The sequence below is a fragment of the Vanacampus margaritifer genome, chromosome 6 (assembly GCF_051991255.1).
Source record: "Vanacampus margaritifer isolate UIUO_Vmar chromosome 6, RoL_Vmar_1.0, whole genome shotgun sequence".
NCBI lineage: Eukaryota > Metazoa > Chordata > Actinopteri > Syngnathiformes > Syngnathidae > Vanacampus > Vanacampus margaritifer.
The window spans coordinates 15,596,093-15,613,343 of record NC_135437.1 but is presented as its reverse complement, the minus strand read 5'-3'; the positions used below and the strand labels follow the sequence as shown (position 1 = coordinate 15,613,343).

The following is a 17,251-nucleotide window of genomic DNA, read 5'->3' as shown; positions in this document are numbered from 1 at the left end:
TTAAACAAACCGAGGGGCGTGGCCTTGTTAGCCTTCATCTAATGATGCGTTTACAAGCTTCCTGCTCAGCTTCCTTTATTAGAACTTGAAGCTCACTGAGGCTCTCTGCAAGTTTACACACATCAAGTAAGTACGAGTTTCAATGTCCATTTTAAAATTGTGCAAATGTCTATGACTATAGATAATAATTTTTGTTTTCCCCTAAAACAAACGTGTATTTTATTGATCACTCAAGAGGACATATACAACAAGATTGTAGATTCATTTATTCTTTGTATATCCATTTTTGAGCAATATGTAATTTGGGCATTTTAATGTATTCAATATTAAAGAATATATAAAATATAAATATAATATAAAAAAAGAGATGCAAAATGATCAGTTTCTCTGATGTTGACATATACAACAATTGAGTCAAATTAATATATTTGTTTTAGTTTATAAACTACAAAATACATAACTTCCAAATTGTAAACACAATATGGTGTTTAGCACATTTAGAGTTTATTTGCAGAGGATGAAAAATGGACAAAAATACTCCAAAAGTTGCAATGTTGTATAGTGCAGCATGGTATTTAATACTTGTCTATATTGTATTTTTTGTGAATATTAGGAATCTTAGAATCTCTGAAATAAAATTAATGAAATGTTTTTACATTGAGAGAAAGCAGGTAGCTTAACAGCCTTGATGCTCTCCGCTGGTGCAATTCCAATTGCTCTTTGCAGTTGAATGAATCATCTTTCGGACATCTACGGTCATTTTTTTGAGTGTGTGGCTAACATGCCCGCGAGTCATCCAGGAAGTCAACATGGCTGTGATGATTCAGGGCAAATTGCCAGCCAAGGGGATTAAAGTTTACATTCCACTATCATGGGAAGAACAGTTCCGCAGCAGGCATTTCCTCAAGGACTCCAGTTAGTCACGACTTGCCTTTTAAAGGAAAGTGGTCGGAAAGTTCTATACATAGCCGCCCGCTAACGTGACTGAGCATATTTACTGCACGGACTTCTATCTGTTTTTGCCTTTAACAAACTCCCAAGATGGGAGTCTGTAAACATTTTTAAAAGACCATTGCAAAAAAAAAAAAAAAAAAAACACACAAAAAAACTGTATTCTAGTTGCGCTAAATCTGTTTTAAGTCTAGTTTGTAAAGTGCACACTCCCAGCATGCAGTTGGGAACTCTTGTTGACCTCTGTTAACAGCCTAATGTATTTTGAAATCTTCACAGGTCACAATGAGGAGAAGGGAAGCACCCCTTTACAAGCAGCAATCCGCACCTTGCCTTGGGAGAGGTCAGTGACTAGTACACATTTTAGTGCCAAGAAAGTTTCGATGGTTTTGGGATATTTTCATGTCACAAAATCCGAAAATGACATTGGGCCCTTGTTTTTGTTTTTTTTTTGTTTTTGTTTAAAAAAAGTGCTAAAAAATATATTTTGACATTTGTATTCACTTTATGCTACAACTTTGACGAGGTCTTTTCAACCATTCTTTCATATTTGATGCGCTATTGTGACAGAAAGATGTTTCAATGGAAAAATTTAAGAAATACTCACAGTAACCATCAAAGCACATTTCGTAAACACATTAAATCACAACTGTAAACATCAAAGCACATTAATTATTAATTATCAAAAACATTGATATCGCAAAAACTAGATCCAGAATTTTCTGAATCAGCAGCCCAAAATTACCCAAACCATTAAAACATCTTTAAAGCTCTATTTCTATTTTTTTTTTGTGGCCAGTGTTATCTTTCCACCCAGCAACTGTCAACGTCTATTTATATCATAGCCACAGTGTCCACCTAAAATTGTTTTCCACCGACCCAAGAGGTGGCTAATGCTCAAGCTATAAATGAGCGTGTAAACACCTTGTTGTGACCACAGGGAAAACAAAGTAAAAGCAATCATCACAATTTGATTGCGAGGGCCATAGGGTACATGTTAAATATGTGAGATTTACTGTTAAAAGTGTGTCGCGAAACAATAAAAAAACTACATGCAGCAGCACATGTAGACAGACAATTTAACAATACTCACTGACATATAATGCTCAGCGAAAAATGACAAACATTAACTGATAGTCTTCGTGTCCCAACGTCAAATCGACATGTATTACTTACGCGGGAATTATACTGCCTCCTAGTGGCCAAAGCGTGTACACCAGGAAAAAAAGCGCAATTCAGACTTTCGCATGGTCTCGTTGCTACCTAAAAGCGGCCATTTCCCACTTTTGCGGCCACGCCCCCAGTTGTGACATCGCCACCTGATTTAGCCGACCCCTGTTGCCATGACGCTCCCAACGGCCTGAAATAGAGACGTGAGGATGGACACTCCAGACGACGACCGCATTAGTGCCGCCACCTGAACACGAAAACACACTGGCCTCAAAGTCCGGTGAGGGGAAAGATACCAGGCGGTCGAGAAGGTGTCAGCTCCAGGACATTTCCAGAAGACACCAGAGCCAACTATATAAGTGTCCAGCAAGAAGAGTGAACGAGTAGAAGCAGGCAGCATGGCCCAAACCACCACAGAAGGTAGGAAAGAGGAAAATGTCGGGACAGTGTAACAGAAGTGAAAATTTATGATATATATATATGTATATGTATATATATATATATATATATTTTTTTTTAAGTTGTAAAATCCCCCTTGAAATTAAAGCACGACTTTAAAAAATAGTTGGCTCTTGATAGTGAACTTAACTATAGTTGTGGAAAATATATTTTTGAAGAATATACTGTAAATATACGTACGAAAACATTTAAAGCTGCATTTAATCGAAGTTATCAGTTAATATAACACATCAGCTGTATGTTAGCAGGTCAGGTTTCCGCCATTTCCTTGGATGTGGGTCAAGGTCGAGCGAGGAATTGCTCAGCTGTCGCGTTGATGGCCGCCTATGGAGACATGTAGGCCGTGAAGGACAGCGTGCCAGGGTGGCGGCACGTGTGAGAGATAAAGTTACGTGTTAGCGCTTGGTGTGTCAACGGTAGTTTTCTACGGGCACACGGCAAATTGACTGCTAATTCAAAAAAAACATCCGTCGTTCCTCATGTCATCATTAAGTTCAGTTTGAAAACAGAACTGAAGAGTCAACCCAAAAGGTCTTGCGAAAACCGACTACATAGGAAATACTACAGAGGAAAAAACGTTCACAAAATGTACAGCTAACCCTACCGCTGGTCACATGGTCCTGCGAAAATGAGTTGCTGGCATTGTCACTTTGTAAAGAATGACAACAAATATCCACAGAAACTACTAGCTGTTAATTCCAAATCTTCATTGGAATTAAGTGAAACCTCTGCCTAGTCACGTTTTGCTATTCACAAATTCACTTAGAATTAGCTTGAAGTCGTTTTAGCACTACCACCATAAACTGCAAAGTCACATCTTACTCAAGAAACAGTAGAAACAAATGAGAGGAAATTGCACTGTCCCACCAAAAGACAAAAACGGGAAGTATTGTAGTTTGCATATCTTAGAGCGAGCTGTGTGCTCTCAGGGAGGATTCACTGGGTCTGTTTTTGTTTACCACGTGCGGGACGTGCGGAACACACAAAAGCCAATGACACCCAAGTCTGGACAGGACATGTTTACCGGTGTAGGGTTTCAAAATGTGCCGGGTCCTCAAGTAGGTGAGGCCTCCCACTGGTGGCTCGACTTCACATGACTGGCATTGTAAGCATAATGTTATTTCTATGCTGGTGGCCACCAGATTTCAAGAAATAATACATCTTAGCTAGTTGCTAAGTCGACTATAAATAAAACAGTCACTGGAATGTAAACACTACTGGGCAGCGGCCACATGTGAGAATCTACCGGAAGGGAAAGACATGATCTCCACATATAACGTAAGATTATCTTCAACACTGCACAATGGAATCGTTTAGAACATGCGTCATTGTCAATCCGTCAATATTTCAAGCCGAACTGTCAATCTATCATTCGTCGATTGCTAAGCAAAATGAGCGTCCGTCAATGTTTCCGTCAATCGTCAGCAAAATGAGACGTTGAAGGACTGCCGATTACATTGACGGATGAAAAACCCCTTTTGTCAATGCTTAGTTCGTCAATTTTTTGAACACTTCTGGTTGAGACCCTACGCTTTAATCCATCAGAGAAACTGCATTGGTCAGCCACTACTTCCACGATGCATTTTAAAAGGTAAAGCAAAGTGCTGTATACGCGTCTCCGCAGAGATGCCGCGACTCTTCCCCAAAATGTCCATGAGCGAGGTGGATGAGAAGGTGCGCCTGCTGGCCGAAAAGGTGTACGCCTCGGCCTTGAAGGAGGAGGACACCAAGGACGCCATGGCCCTGTTCACCGTGCCCGAGGACTGTCCCATCGGTCTGCGGGAGGATCGGGAGCTCACCCTTCAGAAGGAGTTGGCCGAGCAGCAGTCCAAGGAGACGGTCAAGAGGTTTTGCGAGACGACTCACTAGGCACAATTTGGTGGGTTTTCTCTTGATTGATAGCAGTTTTCTTCTGTGTCTCACCAGGAAGAAGAACTTCATGATAAAGCGTTCCCAGTCCCTGCAGATCCCCGCCGGAGACTGGAACCTGTTGGCGCATTCACCCGTGCTCTCCCCAACCACACCCGAGGCGGTTTTCTCAGAGAGCTTCCCCGACTTCCAGAGAGTGACGATCAGTGGAGACTACTGCGCCGGGGTAAGCAGCGACCTTCACGTTGACCCCCAGCTGCTACCGGTTGGCAAAGGCCAAAGCCAAGTGAGCGTTCTATTTAGGTTCCCCAATGTGATGCGGAATTCATGCGCTGATTCCAGATCACCGTCGAGGATTACGAACAGGCGGCCAAGAGTCTCCTGAGAGCTCTGTTCATCAGGGAAAAGTACTCACGGCTGGCTTACCACCGCTTTCCCAGGACCATTGCCCGATTCCTCCGAAACACAGAGGGGGAGAAGTGGCGAGAGGAGGACGAGGTCTTGCCAGGTGGGAAAACCTTTTTTCTTACTTTTCTCTTGGTGTTACGTACAATGATCTCCTAGTTTTTTTTTTAAACATTCCTTCTTTGGACTTTAGATATCTGGCCATTCCCCCGTGAAGACGAGGACCCATACTCCACGGAGGGCATCCCTGAGAACTTGGATTACGAGCTGCAGATGAAGGACGGCATCGTTCACGTTTACAACAATGCCGAGGCCCTGAAACAGCAGCAGCCTCGCACACTCCCTTACCCGGACCTGGAGACCTTTGCCATCGACCTGAGCCACGTCCTCGCCATGATTGCTGATGGCCCCACGTAAGAACTAGCTAGAATTGTGTTGAATATCTTAAATGAAGAAGTTAAAGCTGACTCTCCAATGTCTTTCAGGAAGACTTACTGCCACAGACGATTAAACTTTTTGTCCTCCAAATTTTACCTTCACGAAATGTTGAATGAAATGGCCGAACTAAAGGAGCTGAAGAGTGTTCCACACAGAGACTTTTACAACGTCAGAAAGGTTGGTTGGTGTTTTACTGACTAATCCTGACTAACCCTGACATTCAATCCCTTGGCCTATTAAAACCACTCCGTTTAATCAAACAAAAGGTGGACACGCACATACATGCAGCTGGCTGCATGAATCAAAAGCACCTGCTGAAGTTCATCAAGACCACGTACCAGACTGAGAAAGACCGTGTGGTACTGGAGAAGGGCGGCCAGAGGTATACGCTTCAGCAGGTCTTCAAAAGCCTCAAAATGGACCCCTACAACCTCACCGTGGATTCGCTGGACGTGCACGCCGTAAGGACAAATGCGTCAAAATGGTCAACGCTCCAGTAGCAAATAGTATATCTTTGATCCTTTGCAGGGGAGACAAACATTCCATCGCTTTGACAAATTCAACTCCAAGTACAACCCGGTGGGAGCCAGCGAACTGCGAGAGATTTACCTCAAGTCTGACAACTATATCGAGGGGGAGTACTTTGCACGTCTCATCAAGGTGTGTTAAATTGGAACACAATTAGTTTGGACCTTCAGTTTGCGATGGCAGTTCGTTTCTACGGTAGCGACGTAATCCAGATTTATATGCAAACTGTCGAGTCTAATCACTAACATTAACATAGTAGTTCAACGTTGAAGAAAATAATCTTTTTCTTCCGCGTGTTCGTTTTCTTTCGGGTAGTGAGAACGTTGGTTATCCGAATGCAGGCTGGAGATCGGTGAACAGTTCCTTCGAAGGTTTTATTTTTACAGAATATACCGGACACAAGCGAGTTTACAGAACATTGCTGCAGCTTCTCGCAAGTGTGTAGTTACAGCGGACTCACAACATTTTTATACTATCTTGAAGGGCGGTACCACAAAGCCTCCCACCAATGAGATAAGACTTTAAACAAATCATTGATTACAGACACTTCAACCACAGACAATGGCCCATTGTTGTGGAAATAGATGAGGTCCCAGTCATGACGATAAGACTTTAAACACATCATTGATTACAGACACTTAGCAGAAATTGCGACATCACTCACAAAGACACATCCACAGATAAAAGTTCTACTGAGGAAATAAATAAATTAAAACAGTTATGACTAAATCTGGGCAGAAGACCCTCTTCATAGTAAAGTCATAATTCCAGCAGCTATGAAAAACCCTTTAAGGCCAATAGATTTAAATACACCTGTACTATGAAAGCTTTGCACAAGGTCATTCAACACCTCTTTACCAATAAGAACTTTATCAAGAAGTTACCGGCATCCGTTTCAGGAAGTGGCAAAGGAGCTGGAGGAGAGCAAGTACCAACACGCCGAGCCTCGTCTGTCAATTTACGGACGGTCCGCCAGTGAATGGGAGGGGCTTGCCACATGGTTCATTCAGCAAAAAGTCCATTCGCCCAACCTCAGATGGATGATCCAGGTCCCTCGGATCTAGTGAGTGTTCTTAGAAGGACGGACATCGATATCATCGATTCTAATTGATATTTCTCTGTCTTTCAGCGACATTTTCAGGTCAAAGAAGCTGATACCAAACTTCGCAAAGATGCTGGAGAACATCTTCATCCCAATCTTTGAGGCCACAGTCAACCCGCAAAAGCACCCAGCGCTTCATGTTTTTCTAAAATATGTAAATACCTTACAAGCGTCAGCCAAACAAAAGTTCAATTCTCTAGTAACAATGCTCTTCATCTCACTCTGCAGGTGACGGGATTTGACAGCGTGGACGACGAGTCCAAACACAGCGACCACTTGTTCTCCTACAAAAGTCCGAAGCCCGAGTCGTGGACCGCAGACGACAACCCGCCGTACACTTACTACCTGTTTTACATGTACGCCAACATCATGGTGCTCAACAACCTGCGCAAGTGAGTCCTTTTGTTGGATACAGTCGTGCCTTCACTTCACAACGGACTGGTGGTTGCAGAACCTTGCCTACATTTTGTTTTTCACTTCGCTAAGCGACCTTCAGTCGCCTTGCTAACTACATTTCGGTTTTACAAACTTGAGAGCATAAGTTGGGACACTCGTCAGTCAAGGTACCACTTAATTTACGCGCACATTTTCACTGCCTTTTTTTGTCCCTCCGAAGGGAACGTGGGTTGAACACCTTCCAGTTCCGCCCCCATTGTGGCGAGGCCGGCTCCATCACTCATCTCGTATCCGCCTTCCTGACGGCGGACAACATCTCCCATGGCCTCAATCTGAAGAAGGTAATGGCGATTTTTCCACGCCAACAGTAAACTTCACATTCACAAGACAAAAAGATTGTGTTTAATTTTGTGACAGCTAGGACAAAATACAGTAGTCGGCTTCATCACCTTTCAAAAGATCGTTCCCTGGTGCAACTACCGGTTAAGTGCAGACCCAAGGGAACCTTCGTGGTCTTTCTGGCAACCAGCCCATAAGCCACCCATAGTCTTTTTTTTTTCGTCTCTGGAGAGCTCAGTATTGTTCATTGAGTAATTTTACCAATTTGACATGTCATCATCATTACTCTCTTTTATTTATTATTATTATTATATTTTTTTTAATGTGGGTGAGTGTGTGTATGTGCGTATTCATTAGTTCACCTAAAACCTATTAAATAATCCCATACCGTTCACCTAAACCGAACACTTCCAGCCAGAGTCGTGAGGCCGTCAGGAGACCCGAGGAAGGACCAAAGAAAAGAAAGGAAAGTGAAATCCAGCACCGCCCAGACACCACCCACCGGGCCACCAACCAGAGTCCTTCACCAACCCCAGAAACATCTAAATTCCAACAAACCAACCATAGTCCTTAACGTTCCACTGTTTTTTATCCATTCCATTCTCACCGACCCAGACCTGAATTTGGAGACTGCACGTCACCGACTAGAACTCACATGCATGCGATACAGGTGCCACTCTCACCAAGCCCAGACTCAAGTATTCAACCCAGATCTGAATTGGACAGTCAACAAGACTCAATCTATTTCTTTGGTCCTTCCTCGGGTCTCCTGACGGCCTCACGACTCTGGCTAATAGGATTTAGGTGAACTAATGAATACACACACACACTCACATACACATACTCACCCACATACCCCCCAAAAAAAAGAAAAAAAAAGAGCAATGATGATGACATGTCAAATCGGTAAAATTATAGAAAGAACAATACTGAGCTCTCCAGAAAAAAAAACTCAATCTATGGAATCTAGCCCTTAAATGATCATTTGGTTCATCTCCTGTCCACCAGAGTCCAGTGTTGCAGTACCTCTACTACCTGGGCCAGGTCCCCATCGCCATGTCGCCACTGAGCAACAACAGCCTGTTCTTGCAATACTCCAAAAACCCGCTGCGGGAGTTTCTACAGAAGGGCCTGTGCGTGTCTCTGTCCACCGACGACCCCATGCAGTTCCACTACACAAAGGTTAGAACCCCCGCCGGATTCAAAGGCAGCTTGCGGAGTAGGACGCAGACGTAATTGAAAAATGGAGTTGAAACATTCGCAGGAAGCGTTGATGGAGGAGTACGCCATCGCGGCTCAGCTCTGGAAACTCAGCACGTGCGACTTGTGCGAGATTGCCAGAAATAGTGTGCTGCAAAGCGGCCTGTCACACCAGGTGAGCAAAAAAAAAAAAGTCAATCATGACCAAGCAAAAAAAAAGAAAGAAAAAAGAAGTCAATCATGACTAAGCAAAAAAAAAATAAATATATAGTCTTGAGAAACCATGCCCAAAAAGACATATTCTGCCATTTTAGTTTAAAGCGCCCATTTTATTGTCAATTTCATGGAGTCTTTGAAAGACAAACTCTTCTTGAGATATTGTCCAATTGCTGCCCAACTTGAAATACGGTATGTACACTAAGATGACTGCTGTCCTCAGTCCAGAACACCTCTCAAATTTTGTGCTCGGGTTTGGTCACCAAAACCTTGGAACTTAACAACCGCGTATGTAATGAAGAGGGTCTTCTGCCCAGATTTAGTCATAACTGTTTTAATTTATTTATTTCCTCAGTAGAACTTTTATCTGTGGATGTGTCTTTGTGAGTGATGTCGCAATTTCTGCTCGTGCCGGTTTGTCTGGGGGGCCTCCTCTATTTCCACAACAATAGACCATTTGTCTGTGGTTGAAGTCAATGTGTATTGAATGATGTCTGTAAAAGTCTTATCTCATGTCTGGTGAACTCCGGGTGGGCTGGGGGCTTTGTGGTACCGCCCTTCAAGATAGTATAAGAATGTTGTAAGTCCTCTGAAATCTTCGCACTAGTGAGAGGCTGCCGCCATTGTCTGGGAACTCACTTGTGCCCGGAATATTCTGTAGAAATAAAAGCTTCAAAGTGACTGTTCATCGATCTCCAGCCTGCATTCGGATAACCAACATTCTCACGACCCGAAAGAAAACTAACACGCGGAAGAAAAAGATCCTTTTCTTCAACAGTAACAAGGGCGTTTCCTTTTCTGAGAAACAAACAAAAACAAAAAAACATAAATCAAACTGCATGCTGAAAAAGGAAAAAAACAACACGCATTTTCTTGTCTTGCCTGCAGGAGAAGAAACACTTCCTGGGCTCCAACTACTTGCAGGACGGCCCAGAGGGCAACGACATTGGTCGCACAAATGTGGCGCAAATCCGCGTGGCGTATCGCCACGAGACACTGTGCAACGAACTCAGCTTTTTAGTGGACGCCGTCAAAGCGGATGCCACGATTCCAGTGGTAGAGTGACATGGGTTTGGAAATGTTTTCATATGTGATGACTTTTAATGTCGGTTGCATTTATTGACACGTATTGAGTTTTTTTTTACAAAAATCTTGAGCACATTTTGCATGTTTACAAGAACTTGAGGTATCAAAGACTTGTCTTTTCACACCGAGTTGACAAATGTATGATTATTATTATTTTTTACAGCTTCAGGTGTGAAATGTGCTTGTTGTTTTTCTAAAATGTATACATCATGTAAATAAATGATAGTAGAAAATGACTTTTTTATGTTTTGGGGATCCAAATGGCAGAGTGGAGAACAATATTAAAAACAAAGAAACAAACAAAACCTTAAGATGACTTTGACTTCCAGTGAACCTGTTAACTATAAGATGAAAACCCACAACCATACAAATAACTATTTAAAGTTTTACACAAGCTTTAAACTCATTTTATTTGCAGTTAGTCCGAATAAGAGCCAAAACATGCATGCTTCAAGATTTTTGTCAATCCCAGTTGAAGTCTACTGTAAACATGACATATAGAATAATTTGCATTTTTTTAAATATACAGTACTTTACATTAATTGTTAGATAATATAAGTCCGTTATTCTATTAAAAACATTTATTTCATATTAATTTAGAAATATATATTTTACATTCTTAATGACTACATTAAAGTAGCCATTTGGCTTGACTTCATTTCAAAAATATATCGGTCACAAATTAGTGCAAAAAAGTGTCTTTATTAAAGATAATGAATGTAGTGTATCGTCACACCTCAATCCGGCCATATTAAGACAGATTAAAGCAGCTTCAGAGAACCTAAAAAAAGCCCAACGTAACATAATCATAATATATAACAACACACATGACATTATACCCTTTTGATATATGACTTGCAAAATTAAAAGAGGTGGTTGAACAACGTATTACACCACTGACAGAATTAAAAGATATATTATTGTAACACAGGGGAAAATAATCCTATCCATCAATGTGATTACACGAATACCTGTGTTAAGGAAAATACCTTTTTAAAGTTGCCCATCCCTTCCTCGGTGTTACAATGCCACCTGATGGCCAATCAATGCATTACACTTCAAAAGAATTAACTGCAAATAACCAATGTGAAATAAATACTTACGCATAGGATATAATTTGTCGTAGTGCAAACGTCAAGTACAGCAAAGTCAGCATGAAATTGGGTAAAATTATACAATACACTTTTCTTTTGCATTATATTTACTGTATATCTAATAAACCAATAAATTCACACAAAATAGATTTAATAAATGGACTCTGGATAGTTGCAGCAATAAAAGCCACTAATATAATATATAGCTATCAACTGTTTACACACAATTTTTCAGATAAATGACTGAACCAGACATCAGTCGATAAAGGCTCAGCAAAGTCTGGAATAAAATACAGTACTTCATGTGCAGATTAATTGCGAAAATTTGGCAATACAAAAAAGTGAAAAGATGCCGCAGTGTTTCACGGCCCTTCAAACTAAACCACATTAATTATTCAAATGTTCATCGGGTATATTACATAGCAACATGCTGGCTTACAACAAATGAATGAAAACATATTTATGAACAAAATGCGTTTCCTTCATGTTGAATTTCCCGTTTCCCATGGTGCCGGATTTGGTGAAATCTAAATGGCAGCAACAAATGACAAGTACATTGCATGCCACCCGGTGTACAGTGGTACCTCAACTTAAGAGTTAAAATCATTCCATGAGCAAGTTTGTAACTCAATTTACAAAACTCCATCCACCCCCCCAAAAATGTTTGTTACGTTTTTAAATACCCCCACAAAATAAAAAAAATAAAAGCACTGCATTGCATAAAAAACATAGAATATAACAGAAGAGAATGTAAGAGAAATAAAGTGTAATTGTGTTGTCGTCTTTGTGTGTCGGATGTGTGACTTTATGGTGAGCCGAGTTATTGGTAAGTCTGCGTGTGAGAGCCTGGGCGTGTGCAGTGGCCCACAGCAGCTCCTTGCAAGACTTCTCATTTTATATTTCTATGTTTAAATATTTGTCCAGTTCAATAATTTCTTTTTTTTTACTTTACTTGATTGGCGTCAGTAATAAGGTCAGCTTAAATGAATGCCTTTGACGTAATAATGTTGCGTTTTTACTTGGTAAACCTACAAAGTGGAACACGGCCCAATTTGTAAAAAAATTGGAATTCAAATGGAATTTTAAAAATAAAATAAATCCAACCCAGAAATCAAATGATATGAACTTAGCACATAATTAAAGCAAGGGTGGCAAGTCCGGTAATATTTGTTGTGTTAATTTGTTAAAATGCAGTTTTTCATTTAGCTCAGTAAGTCAGTGGATAAGTGAATTGTTGTATATCAAAAACAAATTGTAAACTAAAACAGACAAATATTACTGTGTACATCAAACACATTTTACTTCATTAAATAATTGAAAATTAATTAATAAAAAAGTGAATGACTTATTTGACCATCCATCCACGGCAAGTACACAAAAATAAAAAGCAGAAAAAAAAATATATCGGCAACCGCCTCTAGTTTTCCCCTTTCCTCGTCGTCGTTGGGTGACGTCACGGGAGAAACCGTCGCACGGCGATTACGTTTCGATCAAAACTCGTGACGTTGCGAAATGTGTCGTACTTCGCAGTGCAGACACAGCCATGAGCAGGCCGGCTGAGAGGACGGTTCCTGTGAACGCCCCCCCCTAAACCCAAACGTCCTGAAGTGGAAACAGGGATGTGTGGTAACCATTACTCAATGTGCTGCCCATGAGCAAAACAAGTCGGTCAATGTCAGTTGCACGCACTTATTAAGTTTAGCATACAGATGCTAACATAAGTGCTAACTAATTCCAGAACCAGCAGCATAACATTACTGGATGTCAGCACCTGAACGTAAGTAGTTTCACGGTTTGTTTGTTTTTTAATTATAGAGTACAGTAGTTAACTTTGTTTTATATTTGTTTTCCACGAAAAAAAAAAAAAGTGAGAGTTGTATTATAAGTATAAAAGTTTACACTTACAGTACAATTAGAAAAGAATGTTAAAAAGAACCGCGACTGTCATGACAAGTTAGCTCTATATTATTTATTTGGTTGTTACTAACATAACTATGAGATTCATTTTTCAAAAATCATTTCCAGTTTAATACATTTTGAAGAAATGTGATTTGGACGTACGCCGCCATTGTTATTTACGTCGCAACGCATTTAGTGCGTAGTGACCTAGAATGGCGGCAGGCTCACTGCCGAGTATTGCGAAACGTCTATAAAGAAAGCAAGGTAAGTCTCCGTAGCGTCCCTAAAGGGACGATCAAAACTCTTGAACGCGTCTGGTGAATGACGATCGCACGGCGTGGGGGAGGGTGACTCTCCCGGTCGCATGTCGCTTCTTTAGGAACGCGACGAGGCTTTCAGGCGTTTCACATTGCTTGATCGGCAGAGAGCCAGCCGCCATTCTACGCCACTACGCACTGAATGCGTTGCGACGTAAATAACAATGGCGGCTTACGTCCAAATAAAGTTTCTACAAAATGTAATTAACTGGAAATGATTTTTGAAAAATGTGCCTGTAGAATTTGTCACAGAATGAATGGATTGTGTTCCACTTTGAAGGTTGTGGTGTCACATGACCTCCTGCAAACATTTTTCCCACAATGCACCACATCAACCTGCAGCCTTTAGAGAATGTCCAGTGAAGGTGACGTGTTTTTTGCGTTTTCTTTACTTGTTACGTCAAGGCCGATGCGGGTGTCCCGCTTCGTCGGCCAGGTTGAGGATGTATCCCGCCATGTCGTTCTCCGTGGGGAAGTCGGACATTACCCACGACTCGTTGGCGGCCGTCACCTGCAGACGGCACATGGGGCAGTTGCGGCTCCTGCGGGAACATGTTAAGCACACGCCACCTGTTGGCATTTTGCTTGGTTGTTCGTGTGAGTTGGTTTACCATTTGTCGATGCACTTCTGGCAGAAGCTGTGAGTGCATGGCAGGATGAGGTCGGCCTTCCCGTCCATGCAGATGCAGCACTCCTCGTCGTCAGTCAACTCCTTCACTCTGCAGGGAGTGGCAGTCACAGGGAACATGTTATTCCCAGTTTCATAAGACAACTAAACACATCACAATAAAATGTATATAAAAATGGATTCATTAGTGGATGGATAGTACACCAAAAAAATAAGAAAATAAACATTTTGTGCATATTCAAAATAAAGTAAATACCATTTTTTTTAAATAAAAAATAAACTGATAAAAATGTTTTAAAAAACTACATTTTGAATATAAAACCAAAATCTATGTAATATATATTTATTATTTCAAAAATTGATCTAAATAATATAATGTAAACCATAAAATGAGTAAAACTAAAAATCTTTTTAAGTAAATATTTAGCACAAAATACAAATACAAACATAAAAAACAGACACATTCAAACAAATTCAATTCATCATTTGACAAGAAAATATGCAAAAATATTATAAAAAAATAAAATCTAATAAAAGTAAAAAAAAATATGTAAAATAAATAGAAAATGAATAAAAAGACAAAATTTCAAAATATATTTTAAAAGCATAAAGTATTTTTTTAAAGCAAAAACGTTTAAATAAGATTTAGATAATACAGCCAATAAAGAAAACATTCTATACAAAACCTTTTTTTAAATACATGGAAGCAAAATGTTATTTTTCGAGAAAGTTAAATTAATCAAGAATTTAATGTGAAACACTAACAATTAAAATATTTCAAATGGGAAGTTAAGTCCAAAATATCCTTTACAATAATATCTTCTATGTACCCTAACTAGTCATCTAAAAATGCCATTCTAATTAATATTGTATTTCTGGAATATGAAATAAGCAGAAAAATCACCCAATTTTATACATCTCACTTGGCAGCCTTAGCTTGCCAATGTCACATGACCCAACCCAGAAAACAGGTGAACTGGTGATTGGTTGCTACCTGAATCCACTGTGATGTAATCTTTTTAGTCAACATCTTTTGCGCAAAATGACCGACACTTAAAATGGAAAGAAACATATTTTTACTGCTTAATTCATATTCCACAAGCAAACAAAAAAATGCTAGTGAAAAATAATCGTAGACATATATTGAAAATGTATTGTTTTTAAACTTGTAGCTAGCAGCTTCATAGCTTTTGGTAACAATAGCTTTTGACGTACGAATCCCTAATAACCTCACCCCAATTTTTTAATACAACAGATTATTGTTCCTTTTCATTCCTACCTGCCCATCCACATGCTGGCCTGACAGGAGTCGGGGGCGAGAGGCGGCGCGTAAGAGGCCTCAGTGGGGGCAGTGGCGGCGTCGCCCTCTGTGGCCAGCACGCCCGCAGCCTGGCTGGTCATGTCGCGGTACAGCTGGATGAACTGGTACAGGTTCATGATGCGCGATGCCTCCACCGTGCCATTGTCCTTGTTGATCTGGCGAGAAGCGGAAGATAGTCACATGACGACTTGACAGTCGACCATTGATAACCAAAGAACAGCAAAAAAGTGCAGTTAATAAAAGATTTTAATGACGGCCAAAATTTGACTGCAACAGATTATTATTATCTATGGGTAAATAGTGTACTCCTTTCCTGGACTCACCTTAGTGCAAACGATCCTGACAGCCACCTTCCACAAGGCGCTGGCATCCGATCCCGGTTGGACCTCAAACAGCAAGTGCTTGTGTTGCCCTGCAGCTAGTTTAGCAGTCCTGCACAGAGCAAGAAAAATTTAATCATATAGGCTAATAATCCTGCGATATTTTTAGGTAATCTGACAAACAATCAAGCGCGAAATTATAGAACCAACAAGTACAGTGAAGTTTAAGTTATTATAATTACTGACATTACAATAAAAAAGGCAAAACGTCTCCTGTAGGCAGCATGGTGGTCAAGTGGTTAGTACGGCCATTCAAGGTTCGGGGTTCGAATTTCAAGCCTCCCCTGTGAAAGGTTTACATGTCCTCCCTGTGCATGTGTGTGCTCTCTCCACAGCTTCCTTCCACATTCAAAAACATGCATGTAAGCCTTATTTAGACTCTAAATTGTTCATTGCCATTCCAGTGTGAATCTTGCCTTTCTGGCTCAAAATATATCAAATGGATTCATGGATTTTGCATTTAAAAGTATGCATGTGTGTAATGTGTGCTCACAAGTCATTGAGCTCAGCCACCCTGGCCAAAAACTCTTCGTAGGTGAGGTAACCGCTGTCCCGCACCAGGCCGACGTGCTTGAGCAATTTCTCAGGGAGACGGGCCGCCTGACCTGAGATCTGCTGGCCCATTCCAGAGGCAGCAGCAGGTGACGCTAACAAAACAGCACCACGGGCATTCAATTCTGCAGAGAATGGAAGAAATTGCTCATGCTGTTGTTGTAACTAGTGCAAAAATCATCGAGTCAAGTATGTGGTACTGGAGCATAGTATAATAGTACGGGTATAAAATACAAGTTTATTATGTGTAAGTTACTGTATCTATCTAGTGAGTTAACGAATGCCAATTCATTAAATACGACCACATCACGTGTCAACGTCGAATATGTCATTACTGTCTCAACTATACTCGCAGAAATAACAACAGTCGGGTAGCACATGCAAATTGGTAGCATTTCAAAAACAGTCATTTTTGGTGAGGCGTCAACAACAACACGGCTCACAAAGAAAACGAAAGCGTCACTTTATTACATTGTCACGCAAGTAAGATGGTCTTCAGGAAAACGAATATTAATTGTGCACTTATGACATGATTGAGAAAATAAGAGGAGCTTACCCAAATATCAAACCCACCCACGACTATCAAGCAAAGTTCGCCACAGCAAGCTTCTCCTGGTTTGTTTGTTGATACGAATCTGTCGCACTGTAGTGACGTCATAACGAAGGCACTGGTTGTTGCGTGCTACCTGATTGGTCCTTTCCTCCGCCGCTCCCGGTCTCATCCAATCAGACTGAAATCAAAGTGAGCGAGCGCATACATTTTCTTCTTTTTACACATCGGGATGTGAAAAGCGCGGGACGTATCTTCCACAAAACATTTGTTAGTATTTTGTATCGAGTTTATGCTTATAATTATTTTAAGTGTGGTTTGAAATGTGTGGGAGGGGTAAAACTGTTTGAC

At 40.8% G+C, this 17,251-nt stretch overlaps 2 protein-coding genes across 4 annotated transcripts; one reads left to right on the top strand and one right to left on the bottom strand.

Moving 5' to 3' along the window:
* The first annotated feature begins 35 nt into the window (after window positions 1-35).
* On the top strand, window positions 36-10,395 carry ampd3b (adenosine monophosphate deaminase 3b). 3 transcript variants are annotated; one of them, XM_077568081.1, is made up of 17 exons: window positions 44-126; window positions 1,231-1,294; window positions 2,256-2,541; window positions 4,205-4,427; window positions 4,507-4,675; window positions 4,792-4,957; window positions 5,048-5,267; window positions 5,340-5,469; window positions 5,559-5,753; window positions 5,821-5,952; window positions 6,720-6,883; window positions 6,950-7,076; window positions 7,151-7,314; window positions 7,539-7,659; window positions 8,666-8,839; window positions 8,922-9,032; window positions 9,962-10,395. In XM_077568081.1, exons 3-17 carry the CDS (start codon window positions 2,520-2,522, stop codon window positions 10,136-10,138), a joined length of 2,295 nt encoding a protein of 764 aa, XP_077424207.1. In that variant the 5' UTR covers window positions 44-126; window positions 1,231-1,294; window positions 2,256-2,519; the 3' UTR covers window positions 10,139-10,395. The 3 variants fall into 3 exon arrangements, with proteins under 3 accessions (XP_077424206.1, XP_077424207.1, XP_077424205.1); XM_077568080.1 differs by lacking the exon at window positions 2,256-2,541 and having other exon boundaries at window positions 36-126; XM_077568079.1 differs by lacking the exons at window positions 44-126; window positions 1,231-1,294; window positions 2,256-2,541 and having other exon boundaries at window positions 2,592-4,427.
* A 446-nt stretch (window positions 10,396-10,841) lies between these two features.
* On the bottom strand, window positions 10,842-17,063 carry rnf141 (ring finger protein 141). Its single transcript, XM_077568082.1, has 6 exons — window positions 16,907-17,063; window positions 16,292-16,475; window positions 15,742-15,850; window positions 15,377-15,573; window positions 14,081-14,188; window positions 10,842-14,011 (listed from the first exon to the last, which is right to left on the bottom strand). The coding sequence occupies exons 2-6, from the start codon at window positions 16,420-16,422 to the stop codon at window positions 13,870-13,872; spliced, it is 687 nt and encodes a 228-aa protein (XP_077424208.1). The 5' UTR covers window positions 16,423-16,475; window positions 16,907-17,063; the 3' UTR covers window positions 10,842-13,869.
* Window positions 17,064-17,251: the final 188 nt, after the last annotated feature.